General features: G+C 37.9%; 1 protein-coding gene across 2 annotated transcripts; it reads left to right on the top strand.

Annotated features, from left to right (window-relative positions):
• The first annotated feature begins 319 nt into the window (after nucleotides 1-319).
• LOC6651169 (ankyrin-3) lies at nucleotides 320-20,470 on the top strand. 2 transcript variants are annotated; one of them, XM_002072540.4, is made up of 15 exons: nucleotides 320-367; nucleotides 805-986; nucleotides 3,191-3,298; nucleotides 3,363-4,118; nucleotides 4,805-5,087; nucleotides 5,230-5,304; nucleotides 6,381-6,484; nucleotides 6,548-7,492; nucleotides 16,723-17,053; nucleotides 17,133-17,226; nucleotides 17,283-17,507; nucleotides 17,639-18,099; nucleotides 18,156-19,526; nucleotides 19,582-19,728; nucleotides 19,965-20,470. In XM_002072540.4, the coding sequence occupies exons 2-15, from the start codon at nucleotides 822-824 to the stop codon at nucleotides 20,183-20,185; spliced, it is 5,286 nt and encodes a 1,761-aa protein (XP_002072576.1). In that variant the 5' UTR covers nucleotides 320-367; nucleotides 805-821; the 3' UTR covers nucleotides 20,186-20,470. The 2 variants fall into 2 exon arrangements, with proteins under 2 accessions (XP_002072576.1, XP_023036260.1); XM_023180492.2 differs by lacking the exon at nucleotides 320-367 and adding an exon at nucleotides 660-708.
• Nucleotides 20,471-20,515: the final 45 nt, after the last annotated feature.

The following is a 20,515-nucleotide window of genomic DNA, read 5'->3' as shown; positions in this document are numbered from 1 at the left end:
ACTGTTTGACCAGCTCAACTACAAAACCCGTGCAGCATTCTCTTAGATTTTTTTCTTCTAAGGATTTTATGTTCAATGCTTTGATTTCTTTCTCAAAACCATCGTCAAATGCGATAGAAACAACTCACCAAATTGAGAAAAAGTAAAATTTAAAAAATATATATTTCAATTTGCTAAAAAAGAATTCCCGCCGCCCGCTGTTTTCAAATTTTTCCCGCAATTTAATTTTCAAAACAGCCAGATCTGGCTGGAAAAAAGCTGAAATGACATCAGTGTTGCTAAGAGCTGCTTACACATCGTTTGGGCGGAGATGTTATCGATAAACCAGTTATCGTCGACATCGCGAGGTACAACAACTTTCTCCGCCGTAAGTGTACATAAATAAATTCTAATTAAATTGTAAATAAGAAATAAATAGAATAAAAGTAAATTGTTTGCTAGTAAAACGAACACGTTAATACTAAAACATACTTTTGTTATTCTTAGCGTGTTAGCGTGTTGACGTGTATGTATGTATGAATGCACATACAAGTGTAAAGTGGAATGACGTCATAGTCATAGAACAGTGACATAAAAGAGTTAGTCCTTTATTAGAAATTATGTGCATCTAAAATGCAAAGTTGATTCGAAATCCAGAGACGGCCATAAATACATAGCTTACATTGGCATTGCCTAAGTGAAATTCAGACATGCAATACAATAGCGCAAGTGCGTGCAAGTGTGTGCTTTGCGGCTATATGAAATATATGTACATATGTATGAGTTTTGTTTGGCTTACAAGTTGTTTTTGTGATACACTTTCAGAAATTGGGAGACCAAGCATGACACTAGGAGAGATACAAACCGGAAGCGAGACGCCAGCACAACATCCCAAAGCAGTGCATCCAGTCCAAAATAAAAACCAAACAAGGAATAGCAGCGGAATGATCATAAGCATGGATAAAACGAATGAAAATGGAAACGGGAATCCCAAGCATGAAAAACAGGTAAAAGGGCACATTTCTGTTTTTGTTTGTGTGTGTGTGTGTGTCACATTCCGAAACGAATTTAATTGGACAGAAATCTAGAGCAATTCTACCATCCTATGGTATGAGATCACTCTGTCTGTGTTACACACACACACACACACAAATAAACAATTCAACATGCACACATAAATATGTTCTATGATATTGTCATTTGCTGATGTCGCCGCTGATCAACAGAACGAGAGTGTGTGTCATAGGCGTAGTTATGATATCATTTGGTTAAAAAATTGTCTTTTTATACCCTTGACTCTGACCAATTTTATAATAAAAATTGGTCAGATGTTTGTAACGCACAGAAGGAGACGTTTCCGACCCCATAAAGTATATATACTCTTGATCAGCTTGAGAAGCTGAGTCGATATAGCCATGTCCGTCCATCTGTGCTAATCAACTTCACGCCGCCATCTTAAGAGAAATTTACTAATATAATAGTTTTGGATATAAGACATCAGATCCCGAAATTTCAATCAGATCGGATAAATATAACACAAGTTACAGTCAATATACATCGGCTCTACTACGTTATTGCTTGAAACCCACAGAGCAACTGAGCACACGCATACACACATGTGTATGCGTGCCAATCGCGGCATGCATCATGGGGAAGAAGAAGAACAAGAAATGGAAATAATATTTGGAAGGTTTTGTCTGTGCATGGATGAATTGATGATACAGAAAAAGTGTTTGGAACATGTAAAAATATTATGGCCAAGGACTGCAAGGGTACATAAACTTCGGCACAGCCGAAGTTAGCTTCTTTGATATTTGATTTTGAATTCGGTTGGAAACATTTGGACTGTTTCTGTTCATTTACCTTTTAAAGGCCAAAAATTTGTATATTTTTGACGTCCACCAAAACCGTGAGAAAATACAAAAATAGAAGAATAGGAATGTGATATGTGTATGTCAAAGTAAAACGCCTTTTATTGCTGCCTAAAACCCTGTCTGCAAACTAAAGACGGGGTATTACAACAGGCAGATTGGGAATATTTGTTAGCCAAGATACGTCTACGACAACAACAGCAGCTTAGTTTATAAAATAATTGTTTTACCTCAATATACTTTTTACATTCAATCGATTTCCAAATCGGGTATCTATATGATATAGCGCATATTCAAACAATCCTGAAAACCTTTTTTGCTTCTTGTACAATTATCTGAAAAAAACTAAATATTCAACAGATGTACACACACAGACAGTCGATAAAACCCTTCAATTTAAAATAAATCGAAGATTTCAATAATAAACTTTCAAAACGCAGTAATACAAAGTTATTTTATCCTGAAATCCTCAATCCTGAAAACCTTTTTTGCTTCTTGTACAATTATCTGAAAAAAACTAAATATTCAACAGATGTACACACACAGACAGTCGATAAAACCCTTCAATTTAAAATAAATCGAAGATTTCAATAATAAACTTTCAAAACGCAGTAATACAAAGTTATTTTATAAAATATTGGTTTTGTTTTTGCAACAAGCGATGAGCGTCCCAACAAAATATCAAGAATATAAAACTAAGAGAATTTGATTTAATTCTCTTAATTCTGTTCGACATACAATTATAGAAGTTGAAAGATGTTTTTTTAAGTTGGGTCTCCATGATTTACTGTGCCTCCATTTTTGGGATGATCGGTGCCAGACAATTTCAGAGAATGTAAAATCAATAACACCTTTCTTATTGTATAGATTTATAACCTTATTGGATTGCAAAGTCTTCCTTCGGATGTCTAGCATTGTGTTCAAATTGATTGATAGGTTAAATTAGGTTTATAAACCGTTCTTCCTAACTTTATAAGCTGTAGGTAGTAAAACTCTGGCACGGCCGAAATAAGCTCGTCTTTTGAGCTTCTTGTTTAATTTAAAAAAGTAAAACGCACAGCCAGCACAAAAGATGAGTAGGTTTTCTGTATAGCTATTTCAAGAACTACCAAGTTCTATTATCAGCAGACTTTGCTAAACAATCCAGAGTTGTAATGGCCATCCCACATCTTCAGCGCTAAAAGTAGTTGGCAATTCAAACTACATGAAGCGAAAAAAGAACGGCAAAGCTTTCAACTGCAAAATTCCACCTTTTTTATGTGCATACCCTTGGGCGCCATCTGAATTAGTGTAAAGGGCTTTGCCTTAAAAAACTAACATATGTAATTATTTCTTCACAGATCGACGCGACAATATCGTTTTTGCGCGCTGCTCGCAGTGGCGACCTTCGCAAGGTTCTTGAGTTTATCGAGAGTGGCCAAATTTCAGACATTAATACCTGCAATGCAGTAAGTAAACAATGGAATAGACTTAAAAGTTTGACTTGAACTAAAATAGCTTTTGTCTTTTCAGAATGGACTCAACGCCTTACATCTGGCGGCGAAAGATGGATATGTGGAAATCTGTGCAGAGCTATTGAAACGAGGCATCAAGGTGGACAACGCCACCAAAAAGGGCAACACAGCGCTGCACATAGCTTCGCTGGCTGGCCAGCAACAGGTTATTAAGCAACTCATTCATCACAGTGCAAATGTAAATGTTCAGTCGCTAAATGGATTCACTCCGCTATATATGGCGGCACAAGAGAACCACGATGGTTGTTGTCGCTTGCTACTGGCCAAAGGTGCGAATCCCTCACTGGCCACAGAAGATGGTTTTACGCCGCTAGCCGTAGCCATGCAGCAAGGGCACGACAAAGTGGTGGCGGTGTTACTGGAGAGTGATGTACGTGGAAAAGTAAGGCTACCTGCCCTACACATTGCCGCTAAGAAGAACGATGTAACTGCCGCTACGCTGCTATTACAGCATGATCAAAATGCTGATATCGTCTCTAAGTCGGGCTTCACACCCCTTCATATTGCATCGCATTATGGAAATGCGGATATTGCCACTTTGTTGCTCGATCGAGGGGCCGATGCTAATTATACCGCCAAACATAATATATCGCCCCTTCATGTGGCCTGCAAGTGGGGTAAGACGGAGGTCTGCAGTCTCCTGTTGGCACGTAACGCACGCATTGACGCAGCTACGCGAGATGGGCTAACGCCTCTGCATTGTGCTGCCCGATCCGGTCACGTTGCTGTTATTGAGCTGCTATTACGGCACCAGGTACTATTAATTAGGAATGTCACGATTTTCACGATTCACAAAATTCATATGGGTGCGAACCCATATAATGCATACATTATATCTGATGATCATGATAATTTCATGAACTAAACTATCTTTTTAATTGAACATTCATTATACCCTTGCAAAAAGGGTATATTAATTTTTATTAGCACGACAAGACGAGTTCATATAGCCATGTCCGAAAGTCCGTCCGTCTGGATCAACGCAAACTCCTCCTAGACCGTAAGAGCTACAGAACTTTGCATGTAGGCTTGTATATACTGCACAGGTTGTATATCTCGGATTCAGCCGGTTCGGACCACTATATCATATAGTTCCCATACAAACGCAAAGTCACGAACAGTGGCTTTTCTCAATAACTTCGTTATTTAATAAACTATTGTCATTAAATTTAATATTTGTGAGTATATTATACCTATAAACAACTATAGCTCCGATAGGAACAGACGGTCGAAAACAGTGACTTTGATCCATAACTTCGTTATTCGCTATGCTAATATTGTAGGCCGTTCTTTCGCAAAAATTTGCCTTTTTAGATAAAATTTTCCACTTTAATGGCTATAGGTAAGGAAAGAGTTTCCAAAAAAAATGTATACAAACTTTGACGGTCGAAGTTAGCCCCGGCCCTCTGGTCTTTATATTAATATATTTCTTTTTCAAAGGCTCCCATTTTGTCAAAGACGAAAAATGGACTGTCAGCGCTCCATATGTCTGCTCAGGGCGAGCATGATGAAGCTGCTCGGCTGCTACTCGACCATAAGGCTCCTGTCGATGAGGTGACAGTAGACTATTTAACAGCACTGCATGTGGCTGCACACTGCGGACACGTTCGTGTGGCTAAATTGCTTCTCGACTACGGAGCAAATCCAAACTCGCGTGCCTTAAATGGATTTACCCCTCTTCATATTGCATGCAAAAAGAATCGAATCAAAGTGGCCGAATTGTGTAAGTTTTTTACTTTCATTTAAACATGTAATATATGTATGTAGCAGCAATTTGAAATACTGACATAATTGTCAAGAAGTATACATTTCTTGGGGGACTAAAATCTAATTGTACTTATGATGTTTATGTATATTATTTTTAGTAATCAAACACGGAGCGAACATTGGAGCGACAACAGAATCGGGTCTTACGCCATTACACGTGGCTAGTTTTATGGGTAAGTAAGTCAACACATTTGTATACCCTTCACCCTGTATAAGTGGCCAAGAAATATCCGTTGTGTGATTTTTTTGGGTGCGATTAAAGCCACCAACAATCTTATGTATGTATGTCAAACATACAATTTTTGGTTAATCTGACTTTTAATAGAACTTCTAATAACGAGACATAAAAATATACCCATACAAATATCGACCTTTTGCACAAAATATAAATTATTTATACCCTTGCAAGGAATACCAAAAAATTGGTCTGCTGTTTGTAATGCAGAGAAGGACACATTTCCGATATTAAAAGCAATTGGATGACACTTCATACACTACACCGCTGTTCAATAGGTTAGACGCATTCTTACACATTAACATTTTTCACATTTGAAAAAAGAGTAAAAAGGATAAAAAAGAAATTTTATTACGCTTCAGATAGAAAAATCAAATACGGTCAATACAGTAGCTTTCCCCATTTTTATATCATACGCAGCTAGGGTGAAATGGTATATTAAAGTATGTAACAGGCAGAAGAAAGCTTCCGATCACATAAAGTATATACATATATTCTTGATCAGCATCAACTTTATATTTGCTTAGTAAATGCGCACATTTTGTATGTGTAAAGATTTTGCCCCTTTTCACCTCACCCCCTTTTCATTTTGAAACAACTCGATTATCTCCCGTAATTGTCTACCTTGTGCAATCAAATTTGGCACACTTAAATTAGATACTAATATCCAGCAAAATACCAAATGATCAAAATCGGACAAAAATATGCAAGTTATGCATATAAACGTTTTTCCATAAGACCGGAGTTGGCCGTTGGCTGGTGCTGGTGGAGGCGCTAGGGTGCTTGATTCAGCGAGAAACTAAGATATGCTGGTAAAAAGCACGTGAAGAGAATTGAAAAAGAAAACCTAAATGCATTTGTTATTAAAAATTTCAAACATTTCTTTTACTGGTGTATGGTATACCTAAGTCGGCGCGACGACTTACTTGATTTCTATATACATATGTGCATACTGATAAACAATACACAAATACTTACTTAGTCAAGTACCACATTCTAACTGCTTGCTTTCAGGATGCATGAACATTGTAATATTTTTGTTACAATATAGTGCTAGCCCTGATGTGCCCACAGTTCGAGGAGAAACTCCGCTCCACTTAGCGGCGCGTGCTAATCAGGTAGGTGAATACTGCTATCTATCAATGCAAATCATTAATTGACTGTTTGTATTGTTTGTACAGACCGATATCATTCGAATTTTATTGCGCAATGGGGCACAGGTGGACGCTATTGCACGGGAGGGACAGACTCCTCTTCATGTAGCCTCTCGACTTGGCAACATAGATATAATTATGCTAATGATACAACATGGAGCAAAGGTGGAGGCCAGTACGAAGGATAACTATACTGCTTTGCATATTGCTGCTAAGGAGGGGCAAGAGGAAGTATGCCAAGTGTTGCTGGAGAATGGTGCTCAGTTGGATGCGGTTACAAAAAAAGGATTCACACCGTTACATCTCGCCTGTAAATATGGCAAACCGGAAGTAGTCAAGCTACTGCTGGAAAAGGGTGCTCCTATAGATTGTCAAGGTAAAAACGAAGTGACGGCTCTTCACATTGCCGCACACTACGATCATCAGACTGTGGCTACACTGCTGCTTGATAAAGGAGCTTCACCCCAAATATGCGCCCGCAATGGACACAGCGCTCTACACATTGCGGCTAAAAAGAATAACTTGGAAATAGCTCAGCATTTGTTGCAGCACTGCGCCGATGCCAACCTTCAGAGTAAATCGGGCTTTACTCCGTTGCATCTTGCGGCTCAGGAAGGGCATCTTGATATGGTTCAACTTCTGTTGGAACACGGTTCCACCAGTGTACCCGGTAAAAACGGGCTGACACCTCTTCACTTGGCTTCTCAAGAAGGGCATGTTGCCGTGGCCCAAGTTCTGCTTAATCACGGAGCATGTATTTTAGAGCGAACAAAGTCTGGCTACACCCCCCTTCATATTGCCGCTCATTATGGGCAAATCAATCTGATTAAATTTCTACTAGAAAACGATGCCAATATAGAAATGACAACAAACATTGGATATACACCACTGCATCAAGCCGCCCAACAAGGACACACAATGGTAATCAACCTGCTTCTGCGCAACAAAGCGAATCCCGATGCCGTAGCAAATGTAAGTTTTCACATAGACTTCATACTTGCACTTCTTTGCTTGGAAGTCAAGACCTGCAACTATTAAAGCATATGTGTATTCTAAGAAGTATCACAACTCAAGCCCAAATTAACATTGACATATTGAATTGAATTGTACTAAACCCAATTGAAGACGATCTATTAGTGAATCCGATTTCGTCTCACACATACACATATGCAAACGTCAAACGTACGTAATTTATTAATAAGCGATAAGCCGATAGGAATGAAACAGAGTTTTCTATTTTTCAAAAGATATTTAATATTACATAGTATTATACTATAAAACAAGAGGGCCGGGGCTAACTTCGGCCGAGTCAAAGTTTGTATACCCTTGCAACTTTTTTGGCAACTCTTTCCTTACCCATATCCATCATAATGGAAAAACGTTTTATCTAAAAACGGTAATGTTTACAAAAAACGGCCTACCACCTTAGCATAGGAAATAACGAAGATATTGATCAAAGTCACAGTTTTCCACCGTTCGTTCCTATGGGAGTGTGATATAGTCACCCGACCGTGATCAAATGGCATAGTCGTTTATAGGTGTAATAAACTCACCAATATTAAATTTCACGACAACATAAAATAACGAAGTTATTGAGACAAGTCACTGTTCGTGTCTTTGCCATTTGTATGGGAGCTACAGTGCTTATCATAACACTTTAGTTTTCCAAAATTTTTTTTAGAAATATATTTAAAATTAAATTGCGAAGAAGATTAATGCCATTTTTCAATAATATTTTTCATATATATATATTTTTTTTTAAGAAAACAAAAAAAATAGGGTTATCTACCATATCAAAATTATAAGACATATTTCAATTTAAGCTTAAAAATAAAAAACAAGTAGGAATTTCCTTAATATTTTTTAAATTAATAATTAATTGCATTTCCCTGCGCTCTTCCGACTTCAAAAATACGTTTTTTCATCGAATCTGAATGAGTTTTTAATAACTGATCCTCTAGAAGACCCCATTTTCTGATAATTGCTTCCTTAAGGTCGGTTATGTTGCCGTAAACCTGGTTTTCTTTATAAACACGTCTTGCCAAAATACCCCAAACGTTCTCAATTAGATTTAGATCCGGAGAGCATGCTGGCCAGTCCATTAAATCGACCGAAAAGTCTTGCAAAAACGCCTTTGTTTGCCGGCTTGTGTGGATTCTTGCGTTATCCTGCATAAAAATATAGGGGTTTTCCCTATTTTCTGTTAAAAATGGCAGGAGGCTACTCTCTAGTACTTGGATGTAGTCGGAACTATTCATCCTTGAGCTTGTAAACTGCAAGTTTAGAGTTCCAAACTTGGTAAAAGCTCCCCACACCATTACCGATCCGCCTCCAAAGTTCCGCTTTCAAAAATATAATGGCTCTTTTCGTAAATCTCGCCAATATTGACGATATCCATCCGGTCCTTCCAGATTAAATTTTTTCTCATTAGAAAAAATAACCTTTTATACAAAAAAGAACGGTACTTCACAAGCAAGCTTTGATAAAACATGTTTCTTACCGAGTCCCAGTTTGTCTCTAAGTTTCTAAGCGCGAAATCGATTCTGGCGGCTTGGTGTCGTGAAGTCAAATGGGGTATCTTCTTAAGCACACTTCGTACAATATTTTTTGATTTATTTAAAGTGACCAAACAGTCATAGCCGACACTTTCTTGCCGGAAATCGAAGCAAGTTGGGCACATGATATTGTCGAGTTGCTTGCTTTATTAATAATGTGCCGTTTTCCACGGTCACCAAGAATTGGAATTCGACCTGTACTCCGCCTTTTACCCTTTCCGGATTTTTTAAAAAATTGGCGATTGCGGTTCGACTACGGCCAATTTCACGGGAAATTCGGGCAACAGTCCAACCTGCTGGAAAATGCTAAAATAGAGCCCTTTTCTTCAGGACAAAGCAGTGTAGATCGCCACATTTTGTTTTAAATAAAAATTCTAGAGGTAAATCAATAATAAACACCACAAAAAAGTCTATCCTATCTCTTTCACTTCACTTATTGTAATGTGTCTTATAATTGTGATACACTTGCAAGCGAGCAAATATCATACATATTTCTGGATAACTGTTTAGCAAGAAAAACAAAACAAATTTTTAACGTGTCTTATCATTGTGTTAAGCACTGTATATGATATAGTGGTCCGATCCGGCTGAATCAACCCCTGCAGTATATACAAGCCTCATGCAAAATTTCAGCTCTGTAGCTCCAACGGTCTAGGAGGAGTTTGCGCTGATCCAGACAGACGGACGGACATGGATATTCGAACCCGTCTCGTCGTGCTGATCAAGAATATATATACTTTATATGGTCAGAGATGCTAATGAATGAAAATCTTTAGGATCGGACCACTATATCATATAGTTGTATACGAAAAGTTGGTGAAGCAGTTGGATTATCGCTATGAAATTTATTAATGTGATAGTATTGGAAATAAACCATCAGATCCCAAAATTTTAATCTGATCGCATAAATAGAACACAAGTTACAGTCATTATAAATCGGTGCCGGCAGCGCTGTTTGCTTCCTACTACGTCATTGAACAAAGCAGCAGACCATACACACAGACGCAACACAACGTAAGCTCTATGAGTATGCGTGCCGTGGTTTGCTTCGGCAATGAGGGAAGAAGAAGAAAAACTTGTAGTAAAAAGAGAAATAAAGTTTTGTATGTGAATTGATGAATTAAGTTGCAGGAAAGGAATTTTGAACGTGTAAAAATATTATTGTCAGCTTACAGCTTAATATTGTTATGCAGCTTACACAGGCAGAAATAAGGAGTCTATTGCTAAAGGTTGTTTCTTAAAATATGGATGTGATGCTTGCCAGGAGGTCGAGAATGGGATGCGCCCATTCATGAGGAGGACTAGAGATAGTTTTGACACTTTGAGGGCAGGTATTAACAAACTCTTAGCGGAGTTTACTGGGGTGGAGACTCAGTTTAGAAACTCATCGCTTTCGAATGAGTCTCTAAAACGTAAAAGGACCAGTCCTTAGGGTGTTTCTTTATCTGAATATCTGCCAGCGTCACTTATCGTCCCCGACCGATCTGATGCACCGTCCAATCCCAATGTACAGCAATTTATATCGCTTAAGAGCCCGGTGGTGAATGCGATTGGTAAGGGCCGGTATCACCTGAGAATGATCTCTTAAAAACGATGCCAATTGTAGTGTTCGATGTGTCCGGGCAATTACCCATTCCAGTGGAAGTTGCCGAGAGTTCTAAAACAAGTTGACTGATGCTTCGGGACCGCGGCCTCTCGTTGGCATACCACCAAAGAAACATATATTTGTTTCTAGACTAGACCCTGTTGTCACATATGATGATGTAATAGCCTTTATTCGGAAGAAAGTTAATGCCTCGAATATTGCGGTGGAAAAGTTAAAATTTTTTTATTCTCGGAACATTTCGTCCTTAAAATTAGTGTTTCTGCCAATATCTTCGACATGTTATGTCGAGAAGTTTTTCGAATCGGCAACCGATTCGCCTCCCAACAACAACAACTAAAACTATATCCTGCCACATCAGCATCTGCTGGTGTGACAAAAAACTAGTTTTGTCCCTTAACCTGGATAACCAGAACGTTAGAGGACTAAAATCTAAACTTCCTGATAATGCTGATGAATAGGTTTTTTCCACAAACTTTTCTATATTCAGACGTGACCAGATTTCTCGCGTAGGCGGTGGCGTTCTGACAGCTGTTGATCCTGCTTTATCATCTGAAATAATTCAGTTTTCTAATACCCATGAGATTGAGTTTGTCGGTGTTAAAGTAAATTTTAAATCTTTGAATGCTTTTATTATTTGTTCCTATATTCCACCATCGTCAGACATTGTGGTCTATTTAAATCATTTAGAGGCAATTTAGCTTGCCTCCTCTTTAGTTTGTAGTGAAGACATGCTCATAGTTTTAGGTGATTTTAATTTAGCTGCTTTAGCATGGTCACTAACAGATGAATCTACCATGTTGCTACCCTCTATGTCACATGACTTTATTGATGGCCTTCTAGGCTTATCTTTATCCCAAGTGAATCCTGTCTTAAATTCTAATGGAAAATCGTTAGATTTTATTTTTGTATTGGATTCTTGTGATGTTTCCAGGATCGAACCGTTTGTTCTTCCCGAAGACAAATTTCGTCCTATATTAAATTTAAAGATTGATCTGCCTTCACTATCATGACTTTGCATGCCTAAATGAAAACATTATTACTACCGATTGGACTTATCTGTACAATTGTAATGATATGAACTCAACTTTCGCTTCTTTTATGATACTCTGAATTCACTCTTTGATATTTCTGTACCTCTTGGTAGGCAGTAGCGGCTTAACAAACCTCCCTGGTTCTCTCGAGAGTTATCCAAGTTGAAAAATGTATATGCTTCAGTTTTCTTCTGACCCTAAACAATTTTATAATTTTATTAATTGTAATCGTAAGACCTCTCCACCTCCTGCACCCATCTTTTTTAATAAAAAATTTATTAAAATAAAATGAAGTAAGTAAGTCGTCTCGCCGACTAGGGTATTCCATACACCAGGTGAAACAAATATTTAAAATTTCGAAAACCAAATGTATGTCTATTAAATTGTTTTAACATGCTCATACCATATGCTATCTCGTTCACTCTACAAACACACGAGCACTTATACGCCGCCACTAACTAACGGCCTAGTGGCCTGCTCCTCTGAATCTAGTAGTAAAATAAATTATGGATGCGGAAGTGGGCGTGGCAACGTATTAAAATATATATTCTGCGCGCATACTAAGCCGGTATACATACTAAATCTGGTGACTTTAGCTTTGTTAGTTTTCGAGAAAATCAGCGGAAATGGGCGTGGCAAAATCCAAAAAGTTGGAACAATTATTTTCTGCGCGCTAACTAAACGAGTATATAAATCAAATTTGATGTCTCTATCATAGCACACGAGTCTACATACCAAATTTGGTGGCTCTAGCTCTTGTAGTCTCCGAGATCTGCGTGTTCATACAGACGGACGTACTCGGTTGTCGATCCTGATCAAGAATATATGTACATATATACTTTATGGGGTTGGAAAAGCTTTTTTTCTGCCTGTTACATACATTTTGGCGACTTTAATATACCATTTCACCCTATGGGTGTATCGTATAAAAATCTTGGTGTACAAATTTATTGATTTAATGCAACCAAACGAATGAGATTACTATATTATCATCATTAAAAACTGATTGAACTAAAATAAAATTCTTCTTCTAGTAATCGGAATATCTGTACAAAGATACTTAAAAAAGGTCCAAAAGTGATTTGCAAGCTATTCTGACTTATTACAATATCAAATCGAAAGTTACAATGCAAAAAATAAAATATCTTAAAACAAAGGTTTTAAAGATAGGGGAGCGTAATTGTGAGTTGTTTTACAAGGTACAAGAATAGCTTAAGAGATTCTTTTTAAGCTTTTAAAAGTTTGTTGAGTTAGCTATCCGACAGATGTACATACAGCTGTGTTCACGAAAATAGCAATGCAGTAGATGCTAACAAAGATTCAACAATTTTTCACATATTCCTTTTTATACATTCAGTTTTTTGACTTTGGTTTTGTAAAATGGTATATAGGCATAGGAAAACCGGATGGTATTTCATGGTAGTCGAAAAAAGAACGCCTTGCTATTCTGAGAAGACGGAATGGATCCAAAACCTTTAAAATCAAGGTAAAACTTAAAAAAAAAATTCAACATTTTAGTTGGATGTTCTGCAAAGATGTTCTCGGCTGCCCTAGACTACCAAAAAAACCGAAAAACGTGGCGTAAAACATGCACAAACGGCTTCAGATGACTGGCACATTGTTATATACAGCATATTCAATCAGTTTGCATCTTCTAATTTAGTCAAACATGATCTAAACATATCGGTAAGGGATGTTACTTGTCGGCGTAGACTCCTAGAACAAGAGCTAATATCGCGAAGTCAAAGGAAAGTCCCATTCTTGACTTCGAAGCATGTAAAATCACGGTTGTATTTTGACAAAACTTCATATGAATCTTCCCATTGCAAAGCAGCGTAATATTCTTGGGCCAGACGTCCACAAAGTAGTCTTGTTTAGTGGTACAGGTTGTAAACAGTATTTATGTACGTCGCCCAGAATATACGGAATACCACCCAGAAGACACGTTAAAACGGATAAGCAATGTGGCATGATTTCTGCTTCTTTCTCATAAAAACGACATGGTCCAATACATAAGATTCATGGGAATATGAACCGAAATATATACGTGGACATCATTAAGAAGGTTAAGCTCTCCTATATCATATACCATAAAGTGGACATATCACCAGTACAACGACCAAGAACATAGGAGCAAGCTGGAAAAGGTTGTTTTCATTTCGAAGGAATCAATGTAATGCCAGGGCCAGCTCAGTCGCCGGATTGGTAACCTATTAAAAATGTATGGACGGTGCGGCGCAGGTGCCAACCGGCTATTGCCAATAATTGTCAATATTTAATTGTCAATTGTTAATGAACAGATCAAAATGACCTTCCTTCAGAATCTTGCTCGTTTCTGAAAATGGGGGACTCTTTGTTCAGTCCAAAATAGTACTAATATTATTATATATAAATATAGATTATGAATTTATAAAAGATTGCTGCATTTATGGTCTTTTTAATATGATTTATCAACTTTAAAGTCAAAGCTTAGGCGCACTGCTATTTTCGTGAACACAGCTGTATATATTTAAATTGGCAATCAAGTTTTACAGTATGTACACCAAGTTCACAGGTGAATAACTTTCAGGCCATTTTGTTTAAAGTGCGACATCGGTTTAGATGTTGACTGTTTTCCAGAAGATTGAGAGCAAAGTGGTTTTAATGGTTTTCAATTCTCGAACAATATCGGTCGCCAAGTCTTTGTATCGCTGAATTTATAGACATTTCTATGTAATTATTTTCAACAAACCAGATAGCCTACACGAGTCTACGAAGTGGTTTGTTTGAAAATCCTGAATTTTTGAATTCAAGTTGAGTTCCTTTAGAATCGTTTTATATAGAAGTACCTAAGATGTTAACCTTACTCAATTAGTTTATTTATTTTATAAGATTTCTTATACATATGAAAAATTTCTCATCATGACTACTTTAAAAAGAGTTCTACATTTCTACTGATTGTGAGACATAGTAAGCTTTTTGCTCGTTGGTTAGCTTGTTTCTAGCCAACAAATTGTCAATATCGTGTAGAAAATTTCAAATTGAGAGCGTTAAATTTATACGGACAGACAGACATGTCTATATCGACACGACTTCTTACATTGATCAAGAATTTCTGTAGTGTGTGGAGTCGGCAACTCCTCCTTTACTGAGCTACAGATATATGACGAACTCTATAATACCCTCTACAAGAGTATAAAAAGAACTTACTTCGTTTCTGAGTCGTTTTCAAACATATGTTCAGCATAGTTTTCGAACTTGCTGTTCTTAATTCAGCTTGAAATTTTGATCGTTTTTGAAATATTTTTATTTCACCCACTATATCAGATTACAGGGATGCCGATCTTTACAATTATTTAGGTATGAATTAGTTTTCGTGACAAAAATAACACAAGTCTCATTTATTTTGTTGTTTTTAAACTTCTTTGATTTTAGTCCTTGCAAATTAATTTAATTTTTACACAATTTTAAACATATATTTCACATCGAATGTATTTTTTCGTTTATTGGATTGAAATCGTTTGAAAACGTGAATTTCTAGAACTGTCAAATGTTTTTCCCCACTTAGTTTTATGATGTTGTAAATTGCTCTGGTTAAGTTATCCTCGCTATCGGTGCTTCAATATGTACACATAAATGGTGCTTAAATGATTTCTCCTTTCCTTTAAATCTCTGAGACATGACCCCTCCATTCACCACGCTGTCAATCCACTGTGCGATGTCAATAGACTTCAGAGGCACCTAATACTCGTACCTAATTTTAGATTGTACTATCTGTTTTACACGTAGCTATTAATAGGATGCTCCCAAACGGTGAAATGGTAAATTCAAGTCGCCAAACCGCCAGACAGAAAAAAGTTTTTCCGAACCTTAAAGTATCTATGTATATTTCTCATGGATAAGAATCAACGGCTCAGTCAATTTAGACATCTCCAGCTGGAAGGATGTTATTTCAACCGCTTAAGACAACCGCTATGTATGAATATGAATTTCGATCACTTCAGATGAATTTGCAACCTGGTTTAAAAATTCTTTTGTTTGTGGATCTATTTGTGTATAACCCTATTAGAGATTGGGCTTCTGTACGTTCTGCAAACGTTTTGACAGTTGACTTGCCCATGATGCCCAACAAATATGTGTGTTAGTAGTTTAAACACTCGCGAATTTGTTTGAAGACCCGACCGAAATTTGACAAAGTTTAAATCTTATTAATCTTTGTCGTATCACAGCTAAAAAAAAAAAAGAATGATATTTGTTGTCAAAAATCAATCAACCAAATTTAGAATCGACATATTCTAATTCTATGCACATATTCAGGTAGACTTCAAAAGACTTTAACTTGTTAGCTACAAATGTTTCAAAATCCTTTTATGGCATGACTAGTTCAACCCAATGTCTAAAGAGTTTTTAAAATGTTGAAAGTCAGGGAGTATGTGTGCAAAATGTTCGATGATTTCTAAACCAATCGACCACGAATTTACCGAGCATAAACATTGATATCCGCACGAATCTCCAAAGAGAAATCCCCAGTTTCACATTGGTCGACAGATTCTATTTTTAAACATTCTGTCACTTATTATACACACATATTGATAGGGTAGCCAAACAAAATCTACAATCCAGTGTATTGAGCACAATTCAAAATTGGAATAGAGTGATTTGGCCATAGTCAGAGAGTATGCGCGTATGTGGTTAAAAAACTAAAGGAACCAAATTATTACTCACCTTGTGCTCTCTTGATTGTTTCTCTTTTTTCTTATGCTATTCTTATGGATAATGAAATTGTTTTTTTTTTCTTTCTGTATATTCATACATACATATGTGTGTATTTACGTATATATATATTTGTGTGTATATGGGATCGTGCATGGTGTTTGTATGTGCGATTCGTTAGCACTCCACAATAAAATTCAATTTTTGGGCGTAGTTTCTGTGTGTTCATGTAGGTAGTTGTTTCATCATTTACAATCGGATTTTTTTAATATATTTAGTAGCCAATTCGGTTAACTTTTATATTAATTATTTTTTTAGAATGGTAAAACCGCTCTAAATATTGCTCACAATTTGGGATATGTAACTGCTGTAGAGACTCTTAAAGTTGTAACTCAAATGTCGGTGGTTAATACAACGACTGGTGTGGTGGAGGAAAAGTACAAGGTTGTGGCTCCCGAATTTATGCATGAGACATTACTCTCCGACTCGGAAGATGAAGGAGGGGACGACCTTTTAGATCACAATCAATACAAATACATGGCAACCGATGATCTTAAGGCAAGCAATGACCATGATAACCAAAATTTCGATACAACAAGTACTGGTATTGAACAGGCGGATGGAACTTTGGGAGGCTGCAATGAAAAGGGTAAGTCACCATTATGAAATGCTATCACAAATTGCTGCATATGTATGCCTTATATATATAATACAATCGGAAATTCTAGAAATCGTAAAATCTGTCAATACTACTTTGAACACATCTTCAGTGGAACGAAAGAGTGATAATGTTGTCATAGTTAGACCACCCGTTCATCTGGGGTATGTCCGCTTTAAAATTAAAAGTTCGAACTGATTTGACTCATCCATTTCTCTAGATTTCTTGTATCGTTTCTGGTGGACGCTCGTGGTGGATCCATGCGCGGATGTCGTCACAGTGGCGTCCGCATTAACGTGCCGCCAAAGGCCTGTACGGAGCCTACTCGAATCACTTGTCGTTACGTTAAGCCACAAAGGATAGTGAATCCTCCCCCACTAATGGAAGGTGAGGCGCTGGTAAGTCGGATTCTGGAAATGTCACCTGTTGAGGGAAAGTTTTTAAGGTAAGCAAAAAGAAAAGAGTGAACTGACTTAAGTACAGTCTGGGATCCAGAATAGATACTACAATAAGAGCACTAGTACATCGATGCCACATCCACAAAATATTCACAATTATTTTAAATGCATTTTTAAGCCCAATTGTCTTGGAAGTGCCCCACTTTGGATCACTGCGAGAAAAAGAACGCGAAATCATTATACTCCGCTCCGACAATGGTGAAAGCTGGCGTGAGCACAGCTTATACGAAAACGAAGAGTACATGCTGGAAGCCTTAAACGAGGCAACTGCTGGCAACGACACGGAAGTAAATCCGCTGGAAGACCTACATACAAACCGCATCATTCGTATTGTGACACAAAATGTGCCTCATTTCTTTGCTGTCGTATCTCGAATACGACAGGAAGTTCATGCGATCGGAACAGATGGCGGCACTGTTTCGTCGACAGCAGTGCCTCAAGTGCAGGCCATATTTCCTCCTCATGCTTTGACAAAAAAAATTCGTGTCGGTCTTCAGGCACAACCAGTTGATTTGATAGATTGCTCCAAGCTGCTTGGCCAGGGTGTCGCTGTATCTCCGGTGGTCACTGTTGAGCCGCGTATGTATGTTTAATGTCATAGTGAATTGAGTGCTGATTTTTACTTTTAACAAAAGGTCGAAGGAAGTTTCATAAGGCGATTACGTTGAGTATTCCAGCACCTAAAGCATGCAATGAGGGCATGGTAAATGCACCATATGGTAGTGGAGGGTCAGGCAACGGAAATGCAAACGTGCATGCTCCAACGCTGAGGTTGTTGTGCTCCATTACTGGTGGACAGACACGCGCTGCTTGGGAAGATGTTACTGGATCCACACCGTTGGCATTTGTTAAAGATAGCGTTACATTTACAACAACAGTCTCGGCTCGCTTTTGGCTAATGGACTGCCGTAATATCGCAGACGCTGGCAGAATGGCAACCGAGCTGTATACCTACATGGCACAGGTGCCTTTTATGGTAAAGTTTGTAATATTTGCAAAACGCATATCAGCTACCGAGGCAAAGCTCTCCGTGTTCTGTATGACAGACGATAAGGAGGACAAAACTCTCGAACACCAGGAATATTTCAAGGAGGTAGCCAAGAGCCGAGACATTGAAGTTCTTCAGGATCAAAATATTCACCTAGACTTTGCTGGCAACTTGGTTCCAGTTTTGAAATCGGGCGAGCAGTTGAGCATAAAATTCAAAGCTTTTCGCGAGAATCGGCTATCCTTCATTGTCCATATCAAGGATCAAGATCAACCACATGGCCACGTTTGCTTTAAATCCGGTCCTGGTGATTCTCCACAAGCGGTCTGTGCATTAAATGTTTCGCTAGCCGACGACGACCTTCAAGCGGGTGATCATCAGCATGGAAACGGTATTTACAACAATACTGAAACTTTTAAAATTGTGAATAAAATAAACCATGGACTCCATTACAAGGATCTAATAAATGCAGAGATCAAAGCTTCCGCAGCCGCTAAAGACAACCGGGTTCTTTCGGCTGATCTAACAAAATTTTCAGCAAACGGCTCTCACTCCGATATTATTCACAATGATGACATACAGCGCGCCGATATTCGACTATCAGACATTGCTAGTCTAATAGGCAACGATTGGCCGGAGCTGGCTAAAGAATTGGGTGTACCCGAGACTGACATTGACCTGGTTAAAGCCGAATATGCTAGTGACACGCAACCGGGCCTTGTTGTGCTACAGCTCTGGATAGCTCAAGAAGGCTCTTCCCGTGCCACTGGCAATGCCATGGCTCAAGCCCTGTATAAAATTGGTCGTGGGGACATTGTTGGGAAGTGCATCGTAAACCTGGAGCCCGTAACCGACATTTTGGAATTGGATGTGGCCACTGCTAGACTTGATTCACACGAGAAGCCCAATCACACATCAATATCCGAAAATGTTGAAAATCTTGAAAACGGTCAACAGGGTAAATTGGAGGCTGTAGATTCCTTGGTAATTGCTGTTCCGAACGTTGAGCCCAACGAAGGTAAGCCTATTAATCCGAAAAGAAATTTCCCATGCTCTTACACCTTATCAAAAAGGTATTTCTTGTGCAACACCGCCGCCGACTCCAATAGAAGCTCTAGAAGACAAAAAATTGGAGGACACCTTGGAGACTGTATACGATACAGCAAAGGAGCACACTTTACAGTTGCTGGAAGAAGCTCAGAACACCATTGAGCAAAGGGGTAAGTTGTTTGCAAAAGTAGTACGCTTTGTGGTTTGCGAGTTTTTCTTATGAAATATGCTTGACCTCTGACCTAGCTTTCAATGTAAACTGACTTTTTGCAAAGTTTTTTAGCAACTAGTGGAAAGCCAGTAATCTTACTGAAAGTAGAATATCGATTAAACCTTCAAGCAATGCAAGCTAAAGATTAAGACATTCGCATAATATTTGCTACTTTTATCACAAACACAAAAACAGCACTATCAGACATTCAGAACGTGGTACCAGATCAAACTGCCGTCGAAGACGTGTTGATGAAGTCACTGGCAGATATACATAATCGTAATTCTTCGTCAGTCCCAGCCGATGTCTCTGAACACTCTAAAGTGTTCGCCGCCAATGAATCTTCTGCAGCAGCAGGTGTGACAGAAGCAATAGACAGCAACAAGATCAACCCGTCAAGGAATATAGCTGAGTAGATTCTTCGAAGTATTGTCATGCATAGGCGTCGACATCGTATATTTATTTATTTATTTATCAATATACTCCTAATCGTAATCGTTCATTGTTTGTCTATACCAAGCAATTCATTATTTATCAAAACCAATAAAATGTATGTCTATGTTTATATGTATAAATTGTATCAAATCAAACATGTTTAAAATTAACCATACAACCTTTTGTGGGTCTTTGATGAATATTTCTGTCGAAATATTTAAACAAAACATGTGTATCAAGCTAACCGAATAAATTGTTGAACTATACTTCAAATGACTTCGATTATTTAAAAAACACAAGCCTTTTAAAAA

This window comes from Drosophila willistoni, chromosome 3R (genome assembly GCF_018902025.1).
Source record: "Drosophila willistoni isolate 14030-0811.24 chromosome 3R, UCI_dwil_1.1, whole genome shotgun sequence".
NCBI lineage: Eukaryota > Metazoa > Arthropoda > Insecta > Diptera > Drosophilidae > Drosophila > Drosophila willistoni.
Note: the sequence above shows the minus strand (reverse complement) of the source record. Positions and strands in the feature narration are given on the sequence as shown.